Source organism: Erythrolamprus reginae, chromosome 7 (assembly GCF_031021105.1).
Source record: "Erythrolamprus reginae isolate rEryReg1 chromosome 7, rEryReg1.hap1, whole genome shotgun sequence".
Classification (NCBI taxonomy): Eukaryota; Metazoa; Chordata; class Lepidosauria; order Squamata; family Dipsadidae; genus Erythrolamprus; species Erythrolamprus reginae.
Genome location: NC_091956.1, coordinates 72,245,061 through 72,267,081, shown reverse-complemented (window position 1 = coordinate 72,267,081; position 22,021 = coordinate 72,245,061). Strand labels below are relative to the sequence as shown.

Genomic DNA, 22,021 nt, shown 5'->3' with positions numbered 1-22,021 from the left:
GAAACCCGCAATGAAGTGAAGCCGCAGTAGGTGAAGCGCGGTATAGCGAGGGACTACTGTAAACCTACCCAAGTTTCTAAACCTGAAATACCCAGATGATTATATTTTACAATGACTCTTGTATTATCCTGTTTTGTCACTCAACAAACAATTAAATTATCCTGGTTTTTTAAAATTATTATTATTATTATTATTATTTTCATGGCTTTTTTGCTCTATTGTTAAACAGGATAATTTCATTGTTTGTTGAGTGACAAAACAGGATAATAGAAGAGTCATTGTAAAATATAATCATCTGGGTATATCAGGTTTAGAAACTTGGGTAGGTTTATCAAACTATTGCATTATTACTTTTGAGTTTAAAATGGTTGAAAGTAAGTACTGTTAAGTAATTTATAGCATTGAAAGAATATAGACAACTATGCATAATTTCAGGAGGGTACATTTAATTGTGAGAGGGCAAGGCAGTTTTTAGAGAAACAATACAGGAAATGCATTGTAACCTTGAACATCTGAAACTGATTTACAGAAAGATTTAGCAAATAGAATAACAGGCAGATGGTGGCCTTTTGTTGTGTACAATTCAAGTATTAGGAGGTACAAATGATTTATGGATCAGACAATTACATTTAAGAGGTTTGTTGTTCTACCTGTAGTGCCTTTTTTTTCCTTTTCCCTCTTCACACCATTTTTTTTCTTTTCTGTTCCTCTCCTCCTAGTTTTCTATTACTTTTTTTTTTAAAAAAAATTGCTGCTCACAGATTTATCATATAATAATATTGTATATATTTTCATTCCTATTTGTTGCCCATTTTTCATTTAAATGTTCAGGTTGTATGAATTGTTTAGTAATATATAATATGCTATTACTTTTTGAGAAATATGGGTGCTTCTTATTTCAGAGGAGAACATCTCAAGGCAAATGCAAATCTATTAAAAGTTTATAAAATGTTCTAAATGATAAACTAAAACGGTGATTAAAAAGTTCTGTTAAAAATTAGATTTTGACACATTTTCAATTCCGGGTAGTAGAATTGTATTATCTTAGTGACATGCTTACAGACTTTTAGGAAATAACACCAGAAAATTGAGAGAGTCTGCTTTCAGTATTAGTGCAGTTGGAAAATGCCATTATAAAAGGTCATATAAACTGGGCAAGTTAAATGGTATATTCAGGGAAATACCTTAGCATACATTACAAATTTATGATTTTTAAAGAGCTTGATACTTTATTATTATTAAGTGCATTATTAGCAGAAAGATTTCTAAATTCAATGAATACATGAATAAAATATTTATCACATACATTATATTGCATCCAATAGTATTCAGGAACATTGAGTTTAAAATTTAATACTTCAGTTAGTCTGTCTGTTTTTGTAACATATTAAATGGGTGATATTATGGCTTAATAGTTTTTTTCAGTGTAATTAATTAAGGCCAAAGACAAACAGAATTAACCTTGGCATGGTGAAACATGGATTACTGAAAAGAATTCCACCATTTTAGGAGGTATTAGGATAACATGTTTTCATATTATACTGGGGAAATAGCATGGAGTGTGAACCGATATTAATAACCAAATTAGTTTATAAATGTATAGGTTACTCTTGTGCTCTCCCCCTCCTTAAGGTTTAGGTGAGGGTCAAGGGTCAAAGTACTAATAAGAGTGCTTGGGATGTATGCTGCCATGAAACAAAATGGAAACTTGATTGATAGCTGGAGGGCTGAAGGGAGAGAGCGCAATGGAGGAAGCAAAGGTCACACAACCATTTCCCTTCTCTGCATATATAATGATCAATCCATTCCAAGGTGAAGAAATGTAATATTATAAATCAATATACCATATGCCATACTCAGTTTTATTAACTTGAAACCCTAATATTTATGTAATACCAATTAAATAGCTTCAGGACATCATTTTATATTAAAATTATGCATCACAGTAATGAAATTAGTGTAAATATTTTAAAAATATATTCTACTGACATAAACAATTGGATAAAACGATGAATATATGAGACTCTTTGCATTAAATGAGAACTATTCTATAGCACAGGGACAATATTATCAAATCTCAAATAGAATGTTTATTATATAATAAAATTCCAATATTGTATATTAAATATATGAAGGTAAAGATAAGCAAACTATTTAATTCCATTTTTTTTTTCCTTTTAGGTCTTGTATGTATGAAATCCAGCAGTTCAGTTGTGGAATTGGTCATGCTGCTTTGTTCTCAGGTAGGTTTCGGCTTATTTTAAATAGCTAGTATTGCCAATAAAACAAGCATTCGTACTAGCAATCAAAAAACATTTAGTTTTAGACCTTTTGAAATTGCATTTCAGATCCTTGGTCTTGATATTCTGGATTTAGTTTTAACCTCACAACTTGAGATCTATTTTTTCCTAATTATTTGTCTCCAAACTCCTATTTTTCTCACAATTTCATGCCTTTTTCTTCCTGTTCAATGATAATAGCCTAAACAACATTACTCAAACAAACCTGATTACAAAAGAGAGACTCAGAATAACAGCTGAGGTTGCTGCAGTTTGGTGTCCATTATAGTTTATATTCCAAGCTCCAAGCCAATGTCTGTGCTGGTTTGAAATAACAGAATCTAGAAAATTATTTTAAGAAGTTCACTAGTATATAAAACAATACATTAACAATATTATATTATCCAATGTGATCAAGATAGATACTACCTTAAAATTTTGTGATTTATTATGTTTTATATTATTTTAATAAGAGGCATCCTTTTATCCAATAGTATATTTAACAAGGAAAATACAAAACGATGGACATTAACATATAATATAAAATAATATCGCTGCATTAGGCTTAATAAGATTTGATCTTTGCCTTTTTAAAAAGGTTTTAAAATATATGGGACCTCATACTAATTGCTCTTGACATAGGTTCTATGAGAAATATAAAAGGCAACTATTAGTAATATGAATAATTTCATATTTTATAGTATTGTAGAAAGTGGTATTGCAATTAATTGTGATTTGCAAAAACTATAATCTAAAAAATTAGATACGTCAACGAATTGTAAGACGTAGTAGATCAAATACTGTAGTTTATCCATCTCCCATTTTTCTTCATCATATGGAAAGTTTTTAACAAGCTTTTTTGTTTTGGCCTTTAAAAATCACATCTTTACTGATAGTAAATTCCCCTACTTAAAACTTTAAAATAGCTTTTTTTAATGGGAATGTTATTGGTCTAGAGGTCAAGGGTTTTGACCCATTTCAGAACCTTTGACCTTCATTTAAAGCCCTTATGGTTTACTTGCCTGACGAATAAGGATAATGCAAAATTAATGTTTTTTTTTACATTGATTTATTTGTTTTAGTGCCTGTATTGCCAAATGTATTTAGTCTGTGCTGATACACATTTCATGAATACAAATGAAAGAATCATAGAAGGTGTGAAAAATCAATAACTTGCATCGACAATAAAGTGCAATAAAAACAATTACTTTTGGAGATTACAGCTAATGGATTTTTACAATGAACTAGTGAAGAATAGTATTGTTTCTAGTGAGTCTGTTATTCAGTAGTACACTCAAACATGTTAGGACTATTTGAATTGTTACTAGAAATACACATAAGCATTTGGATACTATACAATTTTAGGTAAGTAGTAGAGGTAAATAGGTAGGTAGGTAGGTTAGATTTTCAAGGCAGCAGATTTTAAAATAATGATTTTTGAAAAGAAACTTGATTTGTTTAATACAGTGATAAATATGTAAAAGTACTATTTACTGAGAAAAATAGTTAAATCTTTATTGTTTTAACGCAATACACAAACCTATCACATGCACTAATATAAAATATAACTGAATATATATTAAAATTACTTGTATCAGAATTACTTCTACAGTTCTATGATTCAGAGTGGAAAAAAGGATATACTCCAATGTCTCTGTTTTTTATTCATGTTATTTATGTCCTGTTATTGAATAGAATATGGTAATGAATTAACATAGAAACATAGAAGACTGACGGCAGAAAAAGACCTCATGGTCCATCTAGTCTGCCCTTATACTATTTCCTGTATTTTATCTTACAATGGATATATGTTTATCCCAGGCATGTTTAAATTCAGTTACTGTGGATTTACCAACCATGTCTGCTGGAAGTTTGTTCCAAGGATCTACTACTCATTCAGTAAAATAATATTTTGTCATGTTGCCTTTGATCTTTTCCCCAACTAACTTCAGATTGTGTCCCCTTTTTCTTGTGTTCACTTTCCTATTAAAAACACTTCTCTCCTGAACCTTATTTAACCCTTTAACATATTTAAATGTTTCGATTATGTCCCCCCTTTTCCTTCTGTCCTCCAGACTATACAGATTGAGTTCATTAAGTCTTTCCTGATACGTTTTATGCTTAAGACCTTCCACCATTCTTGTAGCCCGTCTTTGGACCCGTTTAATTTTGTCAATATCTTTTTGTTGGTGAGGTCTCCAGAACTGAACACAGTATTCCAAATGTGGTCTCACCAGCACTCTATATAAGGGGATCACAATCTCCCTCTTCCTGCTTGTTATACCTCTAGCTATGCAGCCAAGCATCCTACTTGCTTTTCCTACCGCCCGTTATTATTGAGATAATAACAACAACAATGACATAGCTTATTTTGTATTAAAGAAATGATAACCTGGTTGAAAAGAATAGCGATAAGAAAAAGCAATCCAGAAATTAAACTGAAAGGATATCAGAGGTATAAATATTTAAACGTGGGTGATACGGTAATTACATATTTTTCTCTGATTTTTTTTTCTATTTAGAGAGGTTAGCATTGCAATCATAGAAAGGATCTATTTTTAAAGAGGGAAAAACTGTGTTACCTTAGGAAGCCTGAGACATCAAAATTGAATTTCAGCCCGACATTTTACAAACACTATGAAGGGATGAGGTTGAGCTTGATTGATTTTTTTCTTTTCAAATAAGATGGAAAATGAAGTGACCCTTTTGCTAAAATTTTAATTATTTTTTAAGAAGAGATGGAGAGGATAGAGGGGCCAAAGATCGAAAGATCAGGTCAGAAACTAGGTTTAATCACATAAATAATACAATACAGTTAAACATACGCATCTGTAAATGTGATTTTAAAATTTTATGGATTGGCAGACATAATGTCTCATTAAAGCACCACTATGATTAATTTCTATCATGATATATTATTATTAAAATTATTTTCTGTAATCGTGCAGAAATTAACTTTTACAAATGCAAATTGTACACAAAAAGTATATTAAAAGTAATGCGCTAATATTTTAAAAAGTAATTCTGTAAAAAAAACATATATTGCAATGCAATAAAAAATCCAGGCATTATTTTGCTGCTATTTATTTTTCTAAATACTCTGAATGCCTTAACTCTTTTTTTTTCGTAGTACTGTATACCCAAAATGTCAAATGATTTGAAATACTATTGTTTATTCTTCCTGTCAATTCCATCAGATGTCCACATTTGTCTTAAAGACCTGAGGACATTTTTAATTGATATTGCATTTAGAGACCAAGTACCAATGCTGTTTAACAGCATAAAGGGATTCTGCATTTAGTATTAACTGAAGAATGTCCTTGCTTACTTGACATTAATATCATTTTTTGAAAGAATCCATGTTACGTTCAAGGCTACTTTATAAAAGCATTGGCTTGCTCATCCTAATTCAGTCTGACATATATTCCAATAACACTACCTCCCCTCTAGAGTTTAACGCTAAATTTATTGCTAAGCATTGTGAAGTGCATCATTTAAAAATGGTTTCAACCCAAAACATCTAATAAATAAATAATGTGTGTGGCTACTCAATAGTAGACATTCAAGACTAGAAATCATTCCATCGGATACTCAACAGTCCACTATCGTAGAGGGCTGTCAGATAAATCTTATAGTAGCTGCATTTATGTCCTGTAAATCACATGTTATTGTCTGAGCCTTCTGCCAGGTCATCTATTCTTTTCCCATTTATCAGAAATGCACAGTACATTGAAGCTCATTGCACCATCTAGTCTGGCTTCCTGTCCAAGTAATTATACCCACTGAAAGTGTGATATTCTCAGCCAGATGCTCTTTTTGAGTGTATCATGTCCAGAATTTATGTACAACTATTTCTGTCCTACTCCAGAATGCTTTTAATTAAAAAGTCTTATGAAATGCTACTTGAATAAGAACAGTTTTAAGTTTTATACTATTGCATGCATATAGATATGTACACATAAAAATCTTCTGTAAGTTGTTTATCAAATGTGTTTCTTTTAGTTAATTCCGCAACAAATGAAAAAGGTGGCTGTTCTTTTAAGTCTACTCAATGTTTGCAAACCAGGTTCTAGAAATTGTCCATTAAAATTATACATTTTATTTATTTATTTAATTGGATTTGTATGCCGCCCCTTTCCGAGGACTCGGGGCGGCTGACAGCATATACAGAAAAACAAGAATAATAGCAATCCAATTGATACATTAAAAAAGTCTTTAAAATTCTAATTAAAATATCATTAATATCAACAATCAAACTAAAGCATTCATTGGTCAGGGGGGAAAGATCTAAGGAACCCCAGGCCTGGCGACAAAGATGAGTTTTTAAACTCTTCCGGAAGGCAAGGAGGGTGGGGGCAGTGCGAATCTCTGGAGGGAGCTGATTCTAGAGGGCCGGGCCCCCCACAGAGAAGGCTCTTCCCCTGGGTCCTGCCAGCCGACATTGTTTGGTCGATGGGACCCCAAGGAGACCAACTCTGTGGGACTTCACCGGTCGCTGGGAAAAGTCCCATTACTTTAATCTATTTGCTTACTGTTGAACATAATCATAGTTCTTTTCAGAATACTTTGGAATAGTGAGTAAAGGTATTAGGAGAGAGACCTTTAAATATTATGCAATTGGCAAGAAATAAATTTTAAAAAGATACATTGTTTTTTTGCATTAGATTATATGATTCTATTTCTCTAAGCGGTATCCTTTATTTCCTTGTGATTGTTTATTGTATTGTGTAGCTTTGTGATGAATAAGGATTGATAAATAATTCTAGAAACAACAATAAGCAAAGATTTTTGACCAATAAAAATAGTTCTGATTTGGTTTATAAATTATTTATCTGATTCAAATGCTGCAAAAAGTCCACGATTGTGTGTAGTTCTTAAATGAATCAGAAAAACTTCAATTACACCAGTGGACTTTGGATATAATCAAAGTATCATAAAATGACTGTTTCCTTTTTATAGTACAAAAACTTGTATATCAGTCTAAATGTATAATGTTAGCAATAGGAAATAAAATTATTTTTTAAACAATTAAAATGTCAAATAAAATAAAAAAATGCTATTTTCTTCATGATACAGAGAGTTTAATAGAGCTTGAACATATAGAACTGCTTGCTTACTTTCAAGTGGTTCTCTGTGTCAACCTCTATGAATTCATATCAATTGGTTCTGTTTGGAGAACATTTCACAGTCTGATGGTTTTGATCGGAACATTGCCACCTTTATAATTGCCTGATTTTAAAATGAGCATAAATATTCTTAGAATCAACAAATGCTATATGACATTGAAAAAGCGGCATATAATGTCTAAATAATGTAAGGATCTTTCCAACATTATACTGGAATTGATGAAAAAGGTGGTTTGGATATCATGATTCAAATGGAAGAGAAACATGCTCTTTGGTAAAATGAAAAAGCAAAGTACAGAACTAATTTGTCTCTGTGCATGCCGATATAAGGTGGGGCACAGAGTTCACTAACTCATTTATCACACATGACAGCTACAATGAATTCAAGCAATAAATGAGAAGTGAGTTCTTCACAACACTCTTAACCAAGACAAAACACATTTTATTCTTGGTGCTCTTGGTGTTTCTTCTGGTTGTTTAAATCAGTGATTTTCAACCTTTATTGAGCCGTGGCACAATTTTTACATTTACAAAATCCTGGGGCACAAACCAAAATGACACAAAATGACACTCTAACCTAGTACATATTATACATATAGTTAATAATGTACTTCAAATATCTATATACACCATCAGGATAGACATAACCAGCTGAGGATGAGGCTTCATCTAGTGGTGGCAACATTTACCTCCAGTCCTGACCAGGATTAGAATTTGGGACCATGGGGAGGAGGAGCAGCTTCAACTACTCGCCGTGGGCACACAATGATAAGTGCACCGCAGCCCAAGCGGGGACCTTCCTGGGTGTGGATGAGAGGCGGCCTGCTATTGGTTCATCGCGAGTGGTCGGGATGAATCCTAGAAAGTGATTGGTCAGTGAGCATTCCCTGTGCCTCCACTCTTCCTGTCGCTGATAGCTGGAGGGATTGTGAGGGGAAGATTTACGTTCGGGTGGAGGCGGCTGGCGGTGGGCCGGATAAATGGCCTCCGCAGGCGGTATCCGGCACGTGGGCCACAGTTTGGGGACCCATGTTTAATTTCCCTATGGCACATCTGACCATGTCTCACGGCACACTAGTGTGCCGCGGCACACTGGTTGAAAAACACTGGTTTAAATAACAACAAACATTTTATTCTTGGTGCTCTTGGTGTTTCTTCTGGTTGTTTAAATAGTATCCATGCTTTAAATAGGATTGGTTACCATCAGTTAGCTTATAGCCTTGGGATATTCTTGTTATCATCGAAATTACTGGAGATTAAAATGGCCTTATCAGCTCAGACTGATATGCAAACCATGATCTTACCTGAAGAGAAACAGGTAATAATTGTTTGTAATAACTATTCTTTATTAACTTCCCAGTTCGTTCCAATGTCCTATCAACGTGGCTACTTGGAAGCTATTCTAAAAGATTCTTGACTGAGTAATATAAATGTGATTGTATCATGCTGATGCATAATTTGAAATCCAATTCTTCAGATGTTAATTAAAAAGAATGCTGAATAAGTTAACTTTGCTATGGAAATATCACAAGCTTGAATCCTAACATACTTTTTCCTATGCTATAAATAATAACTTGACGTGTTTTTCAAAAAGGCTGCATATTGATTGGTAAGGAAATAAAGTGTAGTGTTCCCTCGATTTTCGCGGGTTCAGAATTCGCGAATAGCCTATACCACGGTTTTTCAAAAAATATTAATTGAAAAATACTTCGCGAGTTTTTTTTCTATACCACTGTTTTTCCTGCCCGATGACATCATATGTCATCACCAAACTAATAATTTTTGCAAATAAATAACAAAAAAAATAATTATTGTTAATAAATAATTATGTTTATAAATATCAGGATCACTAAGTGTCTTATTCAATGGTGAGTACCAGTAATAATGATGAGTAAATGGTTGTTAAGGGAATGGGAAATGGTAATTTAGGGGTTTAAAGTGTTAAGGGATGGCTTGTGATACTGTCCACAGCCAAAAATGGTGTATTTACTTCCGCATCTCTACTTTGCGGAAATTCGACTTTCGCGGGCGGTCTCGGAACGCATCCCCCGCGGAAATCGAGGGAACACTGTATATGGGCATCTAAAGGGACTAGAATCTATGACTATCTTCAGTTAGGTTCAATAGTGCATTCAATGCAATATCTGTTCCATGTTAAGGACTGAATGGTGATTATAAAGGATGGAGGTATTTCCATTACCTTTGTAGTGTGTCAAAGTTGACTCTGACCACGATCTCAACAATCTTTCCCAGAGAGGAAGATTGGAGACTGGGGGATGATTGCCTAGCTCCTCTGGATCCAGGGAAGGCTTCATTAACAGTTTTCTTCAATAGTATTTGAAAAATACTGAGACAGTCGGTTCTTAAAGCTCTTTTATTTGGTAAAGGCAGCACAGCTCTTTTTGCAAGTGACTTCAAGTGAGAATGCGCCTGGAATAAACAGTGCCAGTCCGCTCCTTTTATACTTTATTTTTCCTGCTAAAATCCGGCTGTCAAACTCTTAGCCAATCAGAACGCAGCAACCATTTCAACTATTTACATTTACCTCAGCGCATATTTCACAGTATTCCCTCTTAAAATGAGGTTCTAATCACCTGGATTCGGGAAACTGTTCTTTTTCTCTTCAGTTGCACAAAGAAATAAACAGAGATCTATCTCATACGTGACAGAGCTTCATTTCATAAGAGATCATAGGCTGAAAGTAACCAAGAATAGTCATTACTTTGAATCAAGGATAAGTGGGTAACTTTGTCAGCAAAATGTAGGTCTAATTAATCAGAGCTACAAAGAATTCTTGGTATTGGGTCTTTCCTAGCAGAGAATTATTCTCCTACTTGGTATATTTTCCAGATGATGTCTTGGCACAATAAGAAGTAATAGATTTTCTCTTCCTTATTGCCACAAGAATAAAGATATTTATTTATTTTGTCCAATACACAATGAGGGATTTAGTGGGTATATATCTATATACACATAGTAAAATACATGATGAAGGTTATAGCGGAGATACTCATAGTAATATATATATATAAATAATATAAAAGCTCCAATGAAATATTGAAAAATGAAATTCTTTAAGTTTTAGATTTAAAGATTAGGACTAGGGTTACATTCATACATACAACGGTAAAATATATACCTTTTGTTTGGATTTTAAAAAACTTTTCCCCTCATATTTATTTATTATTTAGATTTGTATGCCGCCCCTCTCCACAGACTCGGATTGATAAATCCACAGAGAGTGAATGTAAACATGCCTGGGATAAACATATATCCATTATAAGATAAAATACAGGAAATAGTATAAGGGCAGACTAGATGGACCATGAGGTCTTTTTTTGCCATCAGTCTTCTATGTTTCTATGTATTTTGAATAGCTGAAGATTATATTCTGTATTCGAAAATAAATAAATCTGTAAGATCCTTTCATGATTATTATTTTAATGGCCATTGTTAAAGAAAGAAAATTGCTTTATTGTGCTACGTTGTCAATTCCAAAGTTTCAATAAATAAAAATGAAAATTAGTCTAGAAATAGTAGTCTAAGCATGTCTCCCCAGATGTCAAGAACTAAGGGAACATAATTTAGCAAAGAAACAAGTGTTTCCTTCACCCTTAAACTCGAAGGCATCCTGTTGCTTCACCTGCACACCAGGTCTTTAAAAAATTGAACCATTTAAAGGTGAATTTTGTGTTAACAGAGCATACACCCTGGGGTACATAGTCTAGTCAGAAGGATGATGCCATGCTGGCTTTCGAACGGAATCTTTGAACAATATTCTCGGGAGTGTTAAATGTAAAACAAAGTAACATCAACTGGCACTTAATTCCACGAGCACCCTGCTGATTGGCCTAGGCTATGAAATAGAACCCTTCCTGACAGGAAGTCAGTCTATAAGTATAGAGACCCCTGAAAATAAAGAGTGCTATGGCTGGAGAGCCTGCTGTTTTACAGCTTATTTTGATTGCAAAAAAAAAAGTAGATCTAAGCTGATATTTTTTAGAGTACTCTTTTTACACTAAGTATAAATATAGGCAAGTCAGTTTAAAATTGACTCTTATTACATAGACCTAATTTTAGCATGACATGAACACGTGTAAATCATTGAAACTCCATAAACTTTCCGTATATATTCAAAAGACATTATGGTATGCAGTAGCTCTGGATGGCTTACAATAGTATAAAACAAAACATTAAAATATTAAAAACATTAACATGTATTAATATATAACCATATTACTGCTGTTGTCAGTAATGGTAAATTCCTGAAATTAGTTTTCTTCATGATAATAATTAATAATAATAATAATAATTTATTGGATTTGTATGCTGCCCCTCTCCGTAGACTCGGGGCGGCTAACAACAATGATAAAAACAGCATGTGACAATCCAATAATAAAACAACTAAAAACCTTTAGTATAAAACCAAACATACACACAGACATACCATGCATAACTTGTAATGGCCTAGGGGGAAGGAATACCTCAATTCCCCCATGCCTGGCAGTATAAATGAGTCTTGAGTAGCTTACGAAAGACAGGGAGGGTGGAGGCAATTCTAATCTCCGGGGGGAGTTGGTTCCAGAGGGCCGGGGCCGCCACAGAGAAGGCTCTTCCCCTGGGGCCCGCCAAACGACATTGTTTTGTCGACGGGACCCGTAGAAGGCCAACTCTGTGGGACCTTATCGGTTGCTGGGATTTGTGCGGTAGCAGGCGGTTCCAGAGGTAGTCTGCTGCAAAGTTGCATTTTATTATATATTTCTATCTATCTATCTATCTATCTATCTATCTATCTATCTATCTATCTATCTATCTATCTATCTATCATCTATCATCTATCCTATTAAAAACACTTCCCTCCTGGACCAAATATATTAAAGGGTTAAATAAGGTCCAGGAGGGAAGTGTTTTTAATAGGAAAGTGAACACAAGAACAAGGGGACACAATCTGAAGTTAGTTGGGGGAAAGATCAAAAGCAACATGAGAAAATATTATTTTACTGAAAGAGTAGTAGATCCTTGGAACAAACTTCCAGCAGACGTGGTAGATAAATCCACAGTAACTGAATTTAAACATGCCTGGGATAAACATATATCCATCCTAAGATAAAATACAGAAAATAGTATAAGGGCAGACTAGATGGACCATGAGGTCTTTTTCTGCCGTCAGACTTCTATGTTTCTATCTACAGTATCTATCTATCTATCTATCTATCTATCTATCTATCTATCTATCTATCTATCTATCTATCTATCTATCTATCTGTGTCTGTCCATCCATCCATCTCTCTGTGTTTATTTGTGCATGCATATGTTTGTATGTATGAATATATGTATCACTTTTTAATTTTCTACCTTTTATTTTCCTAGATAAGGATTGGTTACATAGAAATGTGTATTTTTCCCCTTAATCCTGGTTTGAGGAACTTGGTAATTTTGGATGGTTTTGAAATATATTTTCTCTTTACATGTTCTAATTGGTAGATTGAGGTTTTTTTTTTTAAAGAAATATTTGTGTCATTCTCTGTTGAAAATTATTCTGTTTTGTCTCACTAATTTTGCCCAATCCAATTAATTCTAAGAAGCAGAAGCACTGTGCTTCTTGTTTGGCTCTTGGTATTATCATAAAAGTATATTTGGTGCATGTCCAAATTAACAAATTATCCCATTAGTTCTGGAAATATTGCTCACGTTTGTCAGTTCACTATGTGTGTATTAGATCCAAACAGGGACAATATAAATAATACACCATTTCTCATTTACTGTAAGTAGTCACCCTGAGCCAACAATGACTTGACAGCACATAATCAATTAATCAATAATACATTACTAACAATTTCACTGTTTAGTTTACAATGACCTAGAGTTTATGAGCTATATATTTCTATTTCCACATTAATTTATGTCTATCTAAATTATGCATGGATTAGATTCAGGCTGACTTAAATCATATTGATTCTAGTGAGTCCATCTTTTCTTTTAAAAAAAATCACTAAATATGGTTCCAATTTACCATGCATTTTCTGCTTTAAAATGTCATGTTTGAAAGACATGCGTTTTATTGATTAGTATGATGCAATAGTATGGCTTTTCACGAAGATCATTGTCCCTGGCAATTTGGGTTTATTAAATCAAAATTTATGTTGGCCTAAATGGCCTCTGGTTTTTATATGGATATGCATTTATGTGCACACATACACATTTATGTAGGCCATGGTATTTGAAAAAACAGTATATTTTATAATGTCAGGAAGCAAAACAAAGGGATTGGAATTCAATCTTTTATGTTTCCCTCCAGGGACCTTTTTGGTTGCTGCCTCATGAACTAGTTTGGTTCTAGATAACATTTATATATGTTGTGGTTAGCTCTGGCCCAGCTCCTGCCCCAAGGACTGTGGATGTGGGGGAGACATCCACATGGTGCAGGCCTGTTTTGCCCCCCCCCCCCCGGTGGAATCTGCTGATGAAGGCTCCTCTGACCAAGGAGACATGAGTGACAGGGAGGAGGAGAGTGTGGCAGACAACTCAGGAGATCAATTATCTAGCTCCTCCTTGGATTCAGAACAAGAGTTAATGATACAGCCACGCATGTGGAGGCCGATGCATAGGCAGAAACAACTGAGAGATTATTATCAAAGAAAATGAGGCCACCTGTGGTTGGGTGGGGCTGTGGTAATTAGTGAGGCTGCTATAAATAGCAGCCTGTGGGTTTGGCCATTGTGGAGGATTATCTGACCTTTTGTGTGCTGATTTTTCCCCCGCTTTGAAACTAAACCAGGGCAAAGTGTGTTTCACTTTGTGAAAGAAGAAGGACTGTGAATTGCCTCACAGCTCCAAGCTAAGTATCACAGAACTGATAAGGGACTTGTACCAATTACCAGTTTGTTTGGAGACGAGTGCTCTTTGCTATACCAAAAGAGGGCTTGGTTTAAGTGAATTTTCATTATAAAGAACGTTGTCCTTGATATCAAAATTATTATATTCTATATGATTCCAGTTACTTTTAACCACATTTCAGAATTTTACTCCTGTTAATTGTATACAGCTGGATAAGAATTAAACAGATAATTATTTCACTATTCATAGAGCTGGTCCTTCAGGATACTTAATGTGTTCTGTGACTGTTTTCACAATGATAAAATTAAGAAGTTAAGTAACATTACAGTAACAAACATATTTTTTTTATTTTCATAATAGCATAATTCCCACAATGGTTGTACATATGTCTTAAGGAGAATTAGAATATTCTATAGTATTTGAGTATTCTGCAAATATGTCATGGGTCTTACGACACTTAAGGCATATTTTTATGTATCAGTATACAGTGATACCTCATCTTACAAACGCCTCATCATACAAACTTTTCGAGATACAAACCCGGGGTTTAAGATTTTTTTGCCTCTTCTTACAAACTATTTTCACCTTAGAAACCCACCACGACCGCTGGGATGCCCCGCCTCTGGATTTCCGTTGCCAGCGAAGCACCCGTTTTTGCGCTGCTGGGATTCCCTGAGGCTCCCCTCCAGCGAGGGGAGCCTCAGTGAAATCCCAGCATCACAAAAACACAGAGGTCCGGAGGTGGTGTTTCGAGGACATCGGTGTTTTTGCGATGCTGCGATTTCACTGATGCTTCCTTCACTGGGAAACCCCACCTCCGGACTTCCGTTGCCAGCGAAGCGCTCGTTTTTGCGATGCTGGGATTCCCCTGCTGGGATTCCCCTGCAGCATCACAAAAATACGGAAGTCCAGAGGTGGGGTTTCCCATGGAGGGAAGCCTCGGGGGAATCCCAGCAGCGCAAAAACGGGTGCTTCGGCTGGCAAAAGGGGTAAATTTTGGGCTTGCACGCATTAATCGCTTTTCCATTGATTCCTATGGGATACCTTGTCTTACAAACTTTTCACCTTAAGAACCTTGTCCTGGAACCAATTAAGTTCGTAAGACAAGGTATCACTGTATATTACTTTTTTAAAAACAAACAGAAGTACCTTATAGTTTATTTATTTATTAGATTTTTATGCCGACTCTCTCCGTTATGCTATTGTGTATACAGGTAAACCTTGACTTACAATTGACTGCTTAGCAACTTCTCAAACATACAGCACTTTTATGGGACTTGTGATCTAGTTCCGAAGTTACAGTGTCTTGCCCATCTGGTCATGTGACCACATTTTGGGTGCTCAGCAGCTGGACCACATTTATTGCTGTTTGCAGTGCCCTGCGATCATGTGACAATGTTTTTACAATATTTCTGCCAAAAGTAGGAAGTTGCTTTCTATTTCTGTCAAAAAAACCCCCACCCCATAGTGAACAATGAGTTTCTTTAACAAGTGCAGCATTTACTATTATTATTATTATTATTATTATTATTATTATTATTATTTATTATTATTATTTATTATTATTATTTATTATTATTTATTATTATTATTATTATTATTATTATTATTATTATTATTATTATTAATTGGATTTGTATGCCGCCCCTCTCTGCAGATTCGGGGCAGCTAACAACAGCAACAAAAACAGCATGTAAATCCAATCCTAAAAATATCTTTTAAAAAACCCTTATTTGTAAAACCAAACATACATACAAACAAGCATACCATGCATAAATTGTAAAGGCTTAGGGGGAAAGAATATCTCAGTCCCCCCATGCCTGACGGCAGAGATGGGTTTTTAGCAGGTTACGAAAGGCGAGGTGGGTAGGGGCAATTCTATCTCTGGGGGGAGTTGGTTCCAGAGGGTCGGGGCCGCCACAGAGAAGGCTCTTCCCCTGGGCCCCGCCAAATGACATTGTTTTGTTGACGGGACCCGGAGAAGGCCCACTCTGTGGGACCTAACCGGTCGCTGGGATTCGTGCGGCAGAAGGCGGTCTCGTAGATACTTATGAATCACAGTATTCTCTGACTGTCACAAAAAAGTCATGAGATCTTGATGGTGATTCACTTTATGACCATCACAACTTACAACCAAAATCGTGGTCTCACATGCAGTTGTAAGTGGAGGGCTGCTTGTAAAAGTTTATTGTGTATTAGAATTAAATTCTATAATTTCAGGAATTTGCTATATAACAGTATAAAACCAGTTTATACGACATTTGCCTATGTTTACTTTCTATAAACTGATGTTATGCTATTGTGTAGCATACTATAATATAGCATACTATAGTGTAGCATAAAATGGGTTAAACAGCAGGAGAGCTTTCTGCTTTTAGTTAAAGACTGCTGTTCTGTATGGCATATTTACAACTTACTTAATTCTTAACATAGTGTGCTGTGGAACTGAGCATGCGAAAGAGCCAGAAAGAGCTCTGGTTTCTCTGTCTAAGGTTATTACTTGCTGTATAATAATACAGACTTTATTTTATTGAGTTAGTTGTAATTAACGTCATCACTATGAATTTATATAAATCACTCCCAAACTGTTTTCTTTACAGTTTTTGAGAAAGCATGTTTGTTGTTAAAACATTTTTTGTTAAAACTAAAAACTAAAACTAAAGCTACAGTGGCCCTCAAGAAGCAAATACTTCAACTGGCATAATTGCATGATTCTTGTTTGTTTGTTTGTTTGTTTGTTTGTGTGTGTGTGTGTGTACCGAGGTGTGTGTATGTATATACAGTGGTACCTCATGATACGAACTTAATTGGTTCCAGGAGGAGGTTCGTAAGGTGAAAAGTTCGTAAGACGAAACAATGTTTCCCATAGGAATCAATGTAAAAGCAAATAATGCGTGCAAATCCTTCAGGAAAATCCCAAACTTTAGAAGGGAGTCGAACAGAGGGCAGGGAGGAGCAGCTAAAGGGGGCGGGTGGAAGAAGCAAGGCTAGGCTAAAGGGTGAGTGGAAAGGAAGAAAGGCAAGGGGGGCGCCCCTCCCTTTTCTTTCTTCAAAAGACACTCTTTCAGTGCCTCTGCAAGCACGCTGTTCTCTGCAAAGTCTTTCCCTCTCCAAGCCGCCCCTCCCTTTTCCTTCTTCAAAAGACACCCTTTCAGTGCCTGCAAGCACGCTGTTCTCCTACTTTTGTTAATGCAAAGTCTTTCCCCCTCCAAGGCGCCCCTCCCTTTTCTTTCTTCAAAAAAGGGGGAAAAAAAGAAACCCCTTCATCCCAGCAGCAGCGGCTTGGGTTCGTAAGGTGAAAATAGTTCGGAAGAAGAGGCAAAAAAAATCTTAAACACTGGGTTCGTATCTTGAAAAGTTCGTTAGAAGAGGCGTTCGTAAGATGAGGTACCATTGTATATGTATGTGTATGCATGTATGTATGTGTGTGTGTATGTACAGTGTATATATGTATAGATTTTTCAGAGAGGGGCGGCATACAAATCTAATAAATATTATTATTATTATTATTATTATTATTATTATTATTATTATTATGACCTTAATTCGTTTTGTGACCAGGTTCTTAAGTAGAAACGTTCTTAAGAAGAAGCAATTTTTCACATAGGAATCAATATAAAAGCAAATAATGTATGCAAACCCATTCGGAAAGAAATAAAAGCTCGGAATTTGGGTGGGAGGAGGAGGGGGACAGTCGCTGCCAAAGGAACAAGATGAGGTGAGGGGAATCAAAAAAATCCAAAACTTTAAGGCTTAAAAAAAAAAAGAGGAACTCTGAGGCGGTGAGGAGGAGCATGTGCCTCCCATACACACGGCATGAGGTTGCCTCCCATACATTGCACCAGAGAGAGAAACCCAGGTGGGCGAGAGGGGTGAACCTCCCGCACCTTTGACCGAAAGATGGCTGCTGCTGCTGCCTGCTTCCTCTTGCTTCCCATGCTGAAGGGCTCCCCTCTCCTGTTGCTCGCTTTGTAGCCGGCAAATTTCCTTCACTGTGGTGACTCCTCAGTTTGGCTGAAGCCGAGTTGATCCAGCCGGGGCAAAACATCCCCTTTTGCCTTTCCGTGCCCAGATGCTCCAAGAGGCAACCTCGCACTGGGTTTCTTCTCTCTCCAAGTGCCCAGAGAAAGGAAAATGCTTCATTCGCTCTGGACTGCCAGAGCCTCCTTAAGCACCACCAAAAGGCTCCTCTGGCAGCCCAGAAAAGCCCGAGATGCCCGGGATTAAATGGGGAATGGCAGGAAACTGGCCGGGCCTTCGTGCCACTCTCAATTTTCCTGGGAAATATTTCCGGGCGCGGGTTCTTAAGTAGAAAATGGTTCTTAAGAAAAGGCAAAAAAATCTTGAACACCCGGTTCTTATCTAGAAAAGTTCTTAAGTAGAGGCGTTCTTAGGTAGAGGTACCATTGTATGTGTGTATATGTGTGTGCATGTGTATCAGCGCATTTAACTGCATAATTTAAAAAACTTTAAAAAGTTTGCCTATTGATCATCATTTTATAGTAATGATCTCAATGACTTCAATGCAGGTAATTTATTTGTTAACAGAATTATCCCATACCTTCTAAAAATTCTGTCTTCAGCATTTTTCCTTGTTTTTTTTCTCACAGCATAAGAAAGGGAAAAAGTGACACAGCGAATTTGGATTTCTTTTCCTTTATTTACTAATGATCCAGATTTTCCCTGTTCTTTCCTATGCACATTAATTGAAAATGGGATGTTACGTACAAAACGTTTGTATGCATCTGTTGGGGATTTATTGGGTGCAGAGTGGCTCATAGCATAAAATGTGTGTATGCCAACACAGTTGTATAACTGTTCCTTTTTGTGTAGATATAGTAATATGGTTGGTTAGATGAAAGTCTAACCAACCATACGGGTTAGACTTTCATCTAACCAATATGGTTGTATAACAAGCAGGAAGAGGGAGATTGTGATCCCCTTATATAGAGCGCCGGTGAGACCACATTTGGAATATTGTGTTCAGTTCTGGAGACCTCACCTACAAAAAGATATTGACAAAATTGAACGGGTCCAAAGACGGGCTACAAGAATGGTGGAAGGTCTTAAGCATAAAACGTATCAGGAAAGACTTCATGAACTCAATCTGTAGAGTCTGGAGGACAGAAGGAAAAGGGGGACATGATCGAAACGTTTAAATATGTTAAAGGGTTAAATAAGGTCCAGGAGGGAAGTGTTTTTAATAGGAAAGTGAACACAAGAACAAGGGGACACAATCTGAAGATAGTTGGGGGAAAGATCAAAAGGAACATGAGAAAATATTATTTTACTGAAAGAGTAGTAGATCCTTGGAACAAACTTCCAGCAGACGTGGTAGATAAATCCATAGTAACTTAATTTAAACATGCCTGGGATAAACATATATCCATTGTAAGATAAAATACAGAAAATAGTATAAGGGCAGACTAAATGGATCATGAGTTTCTGCCGTCAGTCTTCTATGTTTCTAAGTCAGACTCTATTACTAGGATACAAGTATGAATATAAATGAAAAAAACTGTTTGGAAGGACTTACATTTCACTATATTTTACAGATTAAAAAATAGCCTTACATACATTTCTGATGTCTGCCTTGAACGCTTTAGCCTGGAGCAGTCTCTAATGAACAGGCCTCCCCCTTCCTCACTTGGGTTTTGAGCTTCCCTAAAGACTTGACTTGAGACCTCAAAGGGCAGCAGCTGCCATTTGTCTTGAAGAATGAAGTTGCCAAACATTCAGGCTATGCACTAATAGAACACATTTCAACAATTCAACCCCAGAAGCTTGATATAGGTTTAATGTTGATAATCTGTTGTAACTTGTAAAAGAATGGACTTTGAACAACTTTTATCATGAGTTTATGAAAGCAATCCCTTTGCATTGGATAAGAGAATTATTATTACTATTATTACTATTATTATTATTATTATTATTATGTATGTTTATTATTATTATTATTATTATTATGTATGTTTATTATTATTATTATTATGTATGTTTATTATTATTATTATTATGTATGTTTATTATTATTATTATGTTTATTATTATTATTATTATTATGTTTATTATTATTTATTAGATTTGTATGCCGCTCCTCTCCTCAGACTCAGGGCAGCTCACAACAGTAATAAAACAGTGTACAATGAACAAACCTAATATTTAAAAGAAAATATATAAAAACCCATTATTTAAAAAACATACAACACAAGCATACCATACATAAAACTATATAAACCTGCGGGAAATGTCTCAATTCCCCCATGCCTGGCGATATAAGTGGGTCTTAAGCAATTTACGAAAGACAAGGAGGGTGGGGGCAGTTCTGATCTCTGGGGGGAGTTGATTCCAGAGGGCCGGGGCCGCCACAGAGAAGGCTCTTCCCCTGGGACCCGCCAGATGACTTTGTTTGGTCGACGGGACCCGGAGAAGGCCAACTCTGTGGGATCTTATCAGCCGCTGGGATTCGTGCGGCAGAAGACGGTCTCAGAGGTATTCTGGTCCGATGCCATGAAGGGCTTTATAGGTCATTACCAACACTTTGAATTGTGACCAGAAACTGATCAGCAGCCAGTGCAGGCCACGGAGTGTTGGAGAGATGTGGGCAAATCTAGGTAACCCCAAAATAGCTCTCGCGGCCACATTCTGCACAATCTGAAGTTTCCGAACACTTTTCAAAGGTAGCATGTAATGAGAATGTGTCTCAGATGACGTTTTCTGTAAAGTTACATCCTTGTAGAAGAATATAGAGTAATATATAGGTTCATTGTCAGATTAAATTTTTATGACATGTGATTACCATAAACAATGTTCAAATTTTAATGTTATATGCTATTCCTCCATAAATAATTAAGTTCAGGACTAAAGAATTGCAATGGCTTCACATTCCTGAGCTACCCATTCCAACTCTTTAGCATTGAGAGAGGGACATTTAAGCATCAGGAAAGCATAGGACACCCTGATACATGAATTGAGATTTGGAGGCCGTCTTTAACTGTACATAACTATAAGATGACAATTATAGTACGATTGATCACAGATAGTACTAAATAAGAAATCATTAAAATTATAACTTACACCATAGAGAATGATCCAAATCAGTATTTTTCAAAGTTGGCAATTTTAGGACATGTGAACTTCATCTCACAGAATTCTCAAACCAGCATTGGAAAATAGTGTCCTCAATATAAATTGTTAAAAGACAGAGGGAATTCTGTTAGAAAGATTTATCTCCAATTATCTCATTGTGGCAGTATGATAGAAATAATTTTGACTACTTTGTACCACTTAGAATTATTGGCCTTACTGATAAAGTTTATTATCATGATATTATCAATACAATAAAGCATAACCGCAAAAATGTAGTTTGAAAAATGTTAAATTACTTTGGGAATGTTTATATACCATGTAACTAGGGCAGGGGTAGGCAAAGTTGGCTCTTCTATGACATGTAGATTGCAATTTCCAGAATTCCTGAGCTAGTATGATTGGCTCAAGAATTCTGGGAGTTGAAGACCACAAGCCATAGAATAGCCAGCTTTGCCTACCCTTGAACTAGGATAACTAAGCAATAGGACAGGAATAGTTGCAACTTTGTTAAACGTAGGAATAGTCTTACATACAAATAAAAGTTCATATGCCACTTATCTAAAAATATTCTGTTTTTTTTAAAAAAAACTTGGCTAGACATGCATAAGCTAGCTATAAGAATTTATAATAATGTAGAACAATAATACTTGGGGGGGAAATCAAATAGTTGGGGCTGGGGGAAAGATCAAA

At 35.7% G+C, this 22,021-nt stretch overlaps 1 protein-coding gene across 6 annotated transcripts in view; it reads left to right on the top strand.

Annotated features, from left to right (window-relative positions):
• LRBA (LPS responsive beige-like anchor protein) overlaps positions 1–22,021 on the top strand; it is a 453,900-nt gene that overhangs the window by 121,693 nt on the left and 310,186 nt on the right. For all 6 annotated transcript variants that reach the window (XM_070757811.1, XM_070757810.1, XM_070757809.1 and 3 more), the window contains one exon: positions 2,182–2,243. In XM_070757811.1, coding sequence (XP_070613912.1) covers positions 2,182–2,243 — 62 coding nt within the window. The remainder of the gene's footprint in view (positions 1–2,181; positions 2,244–22,021) is intronic.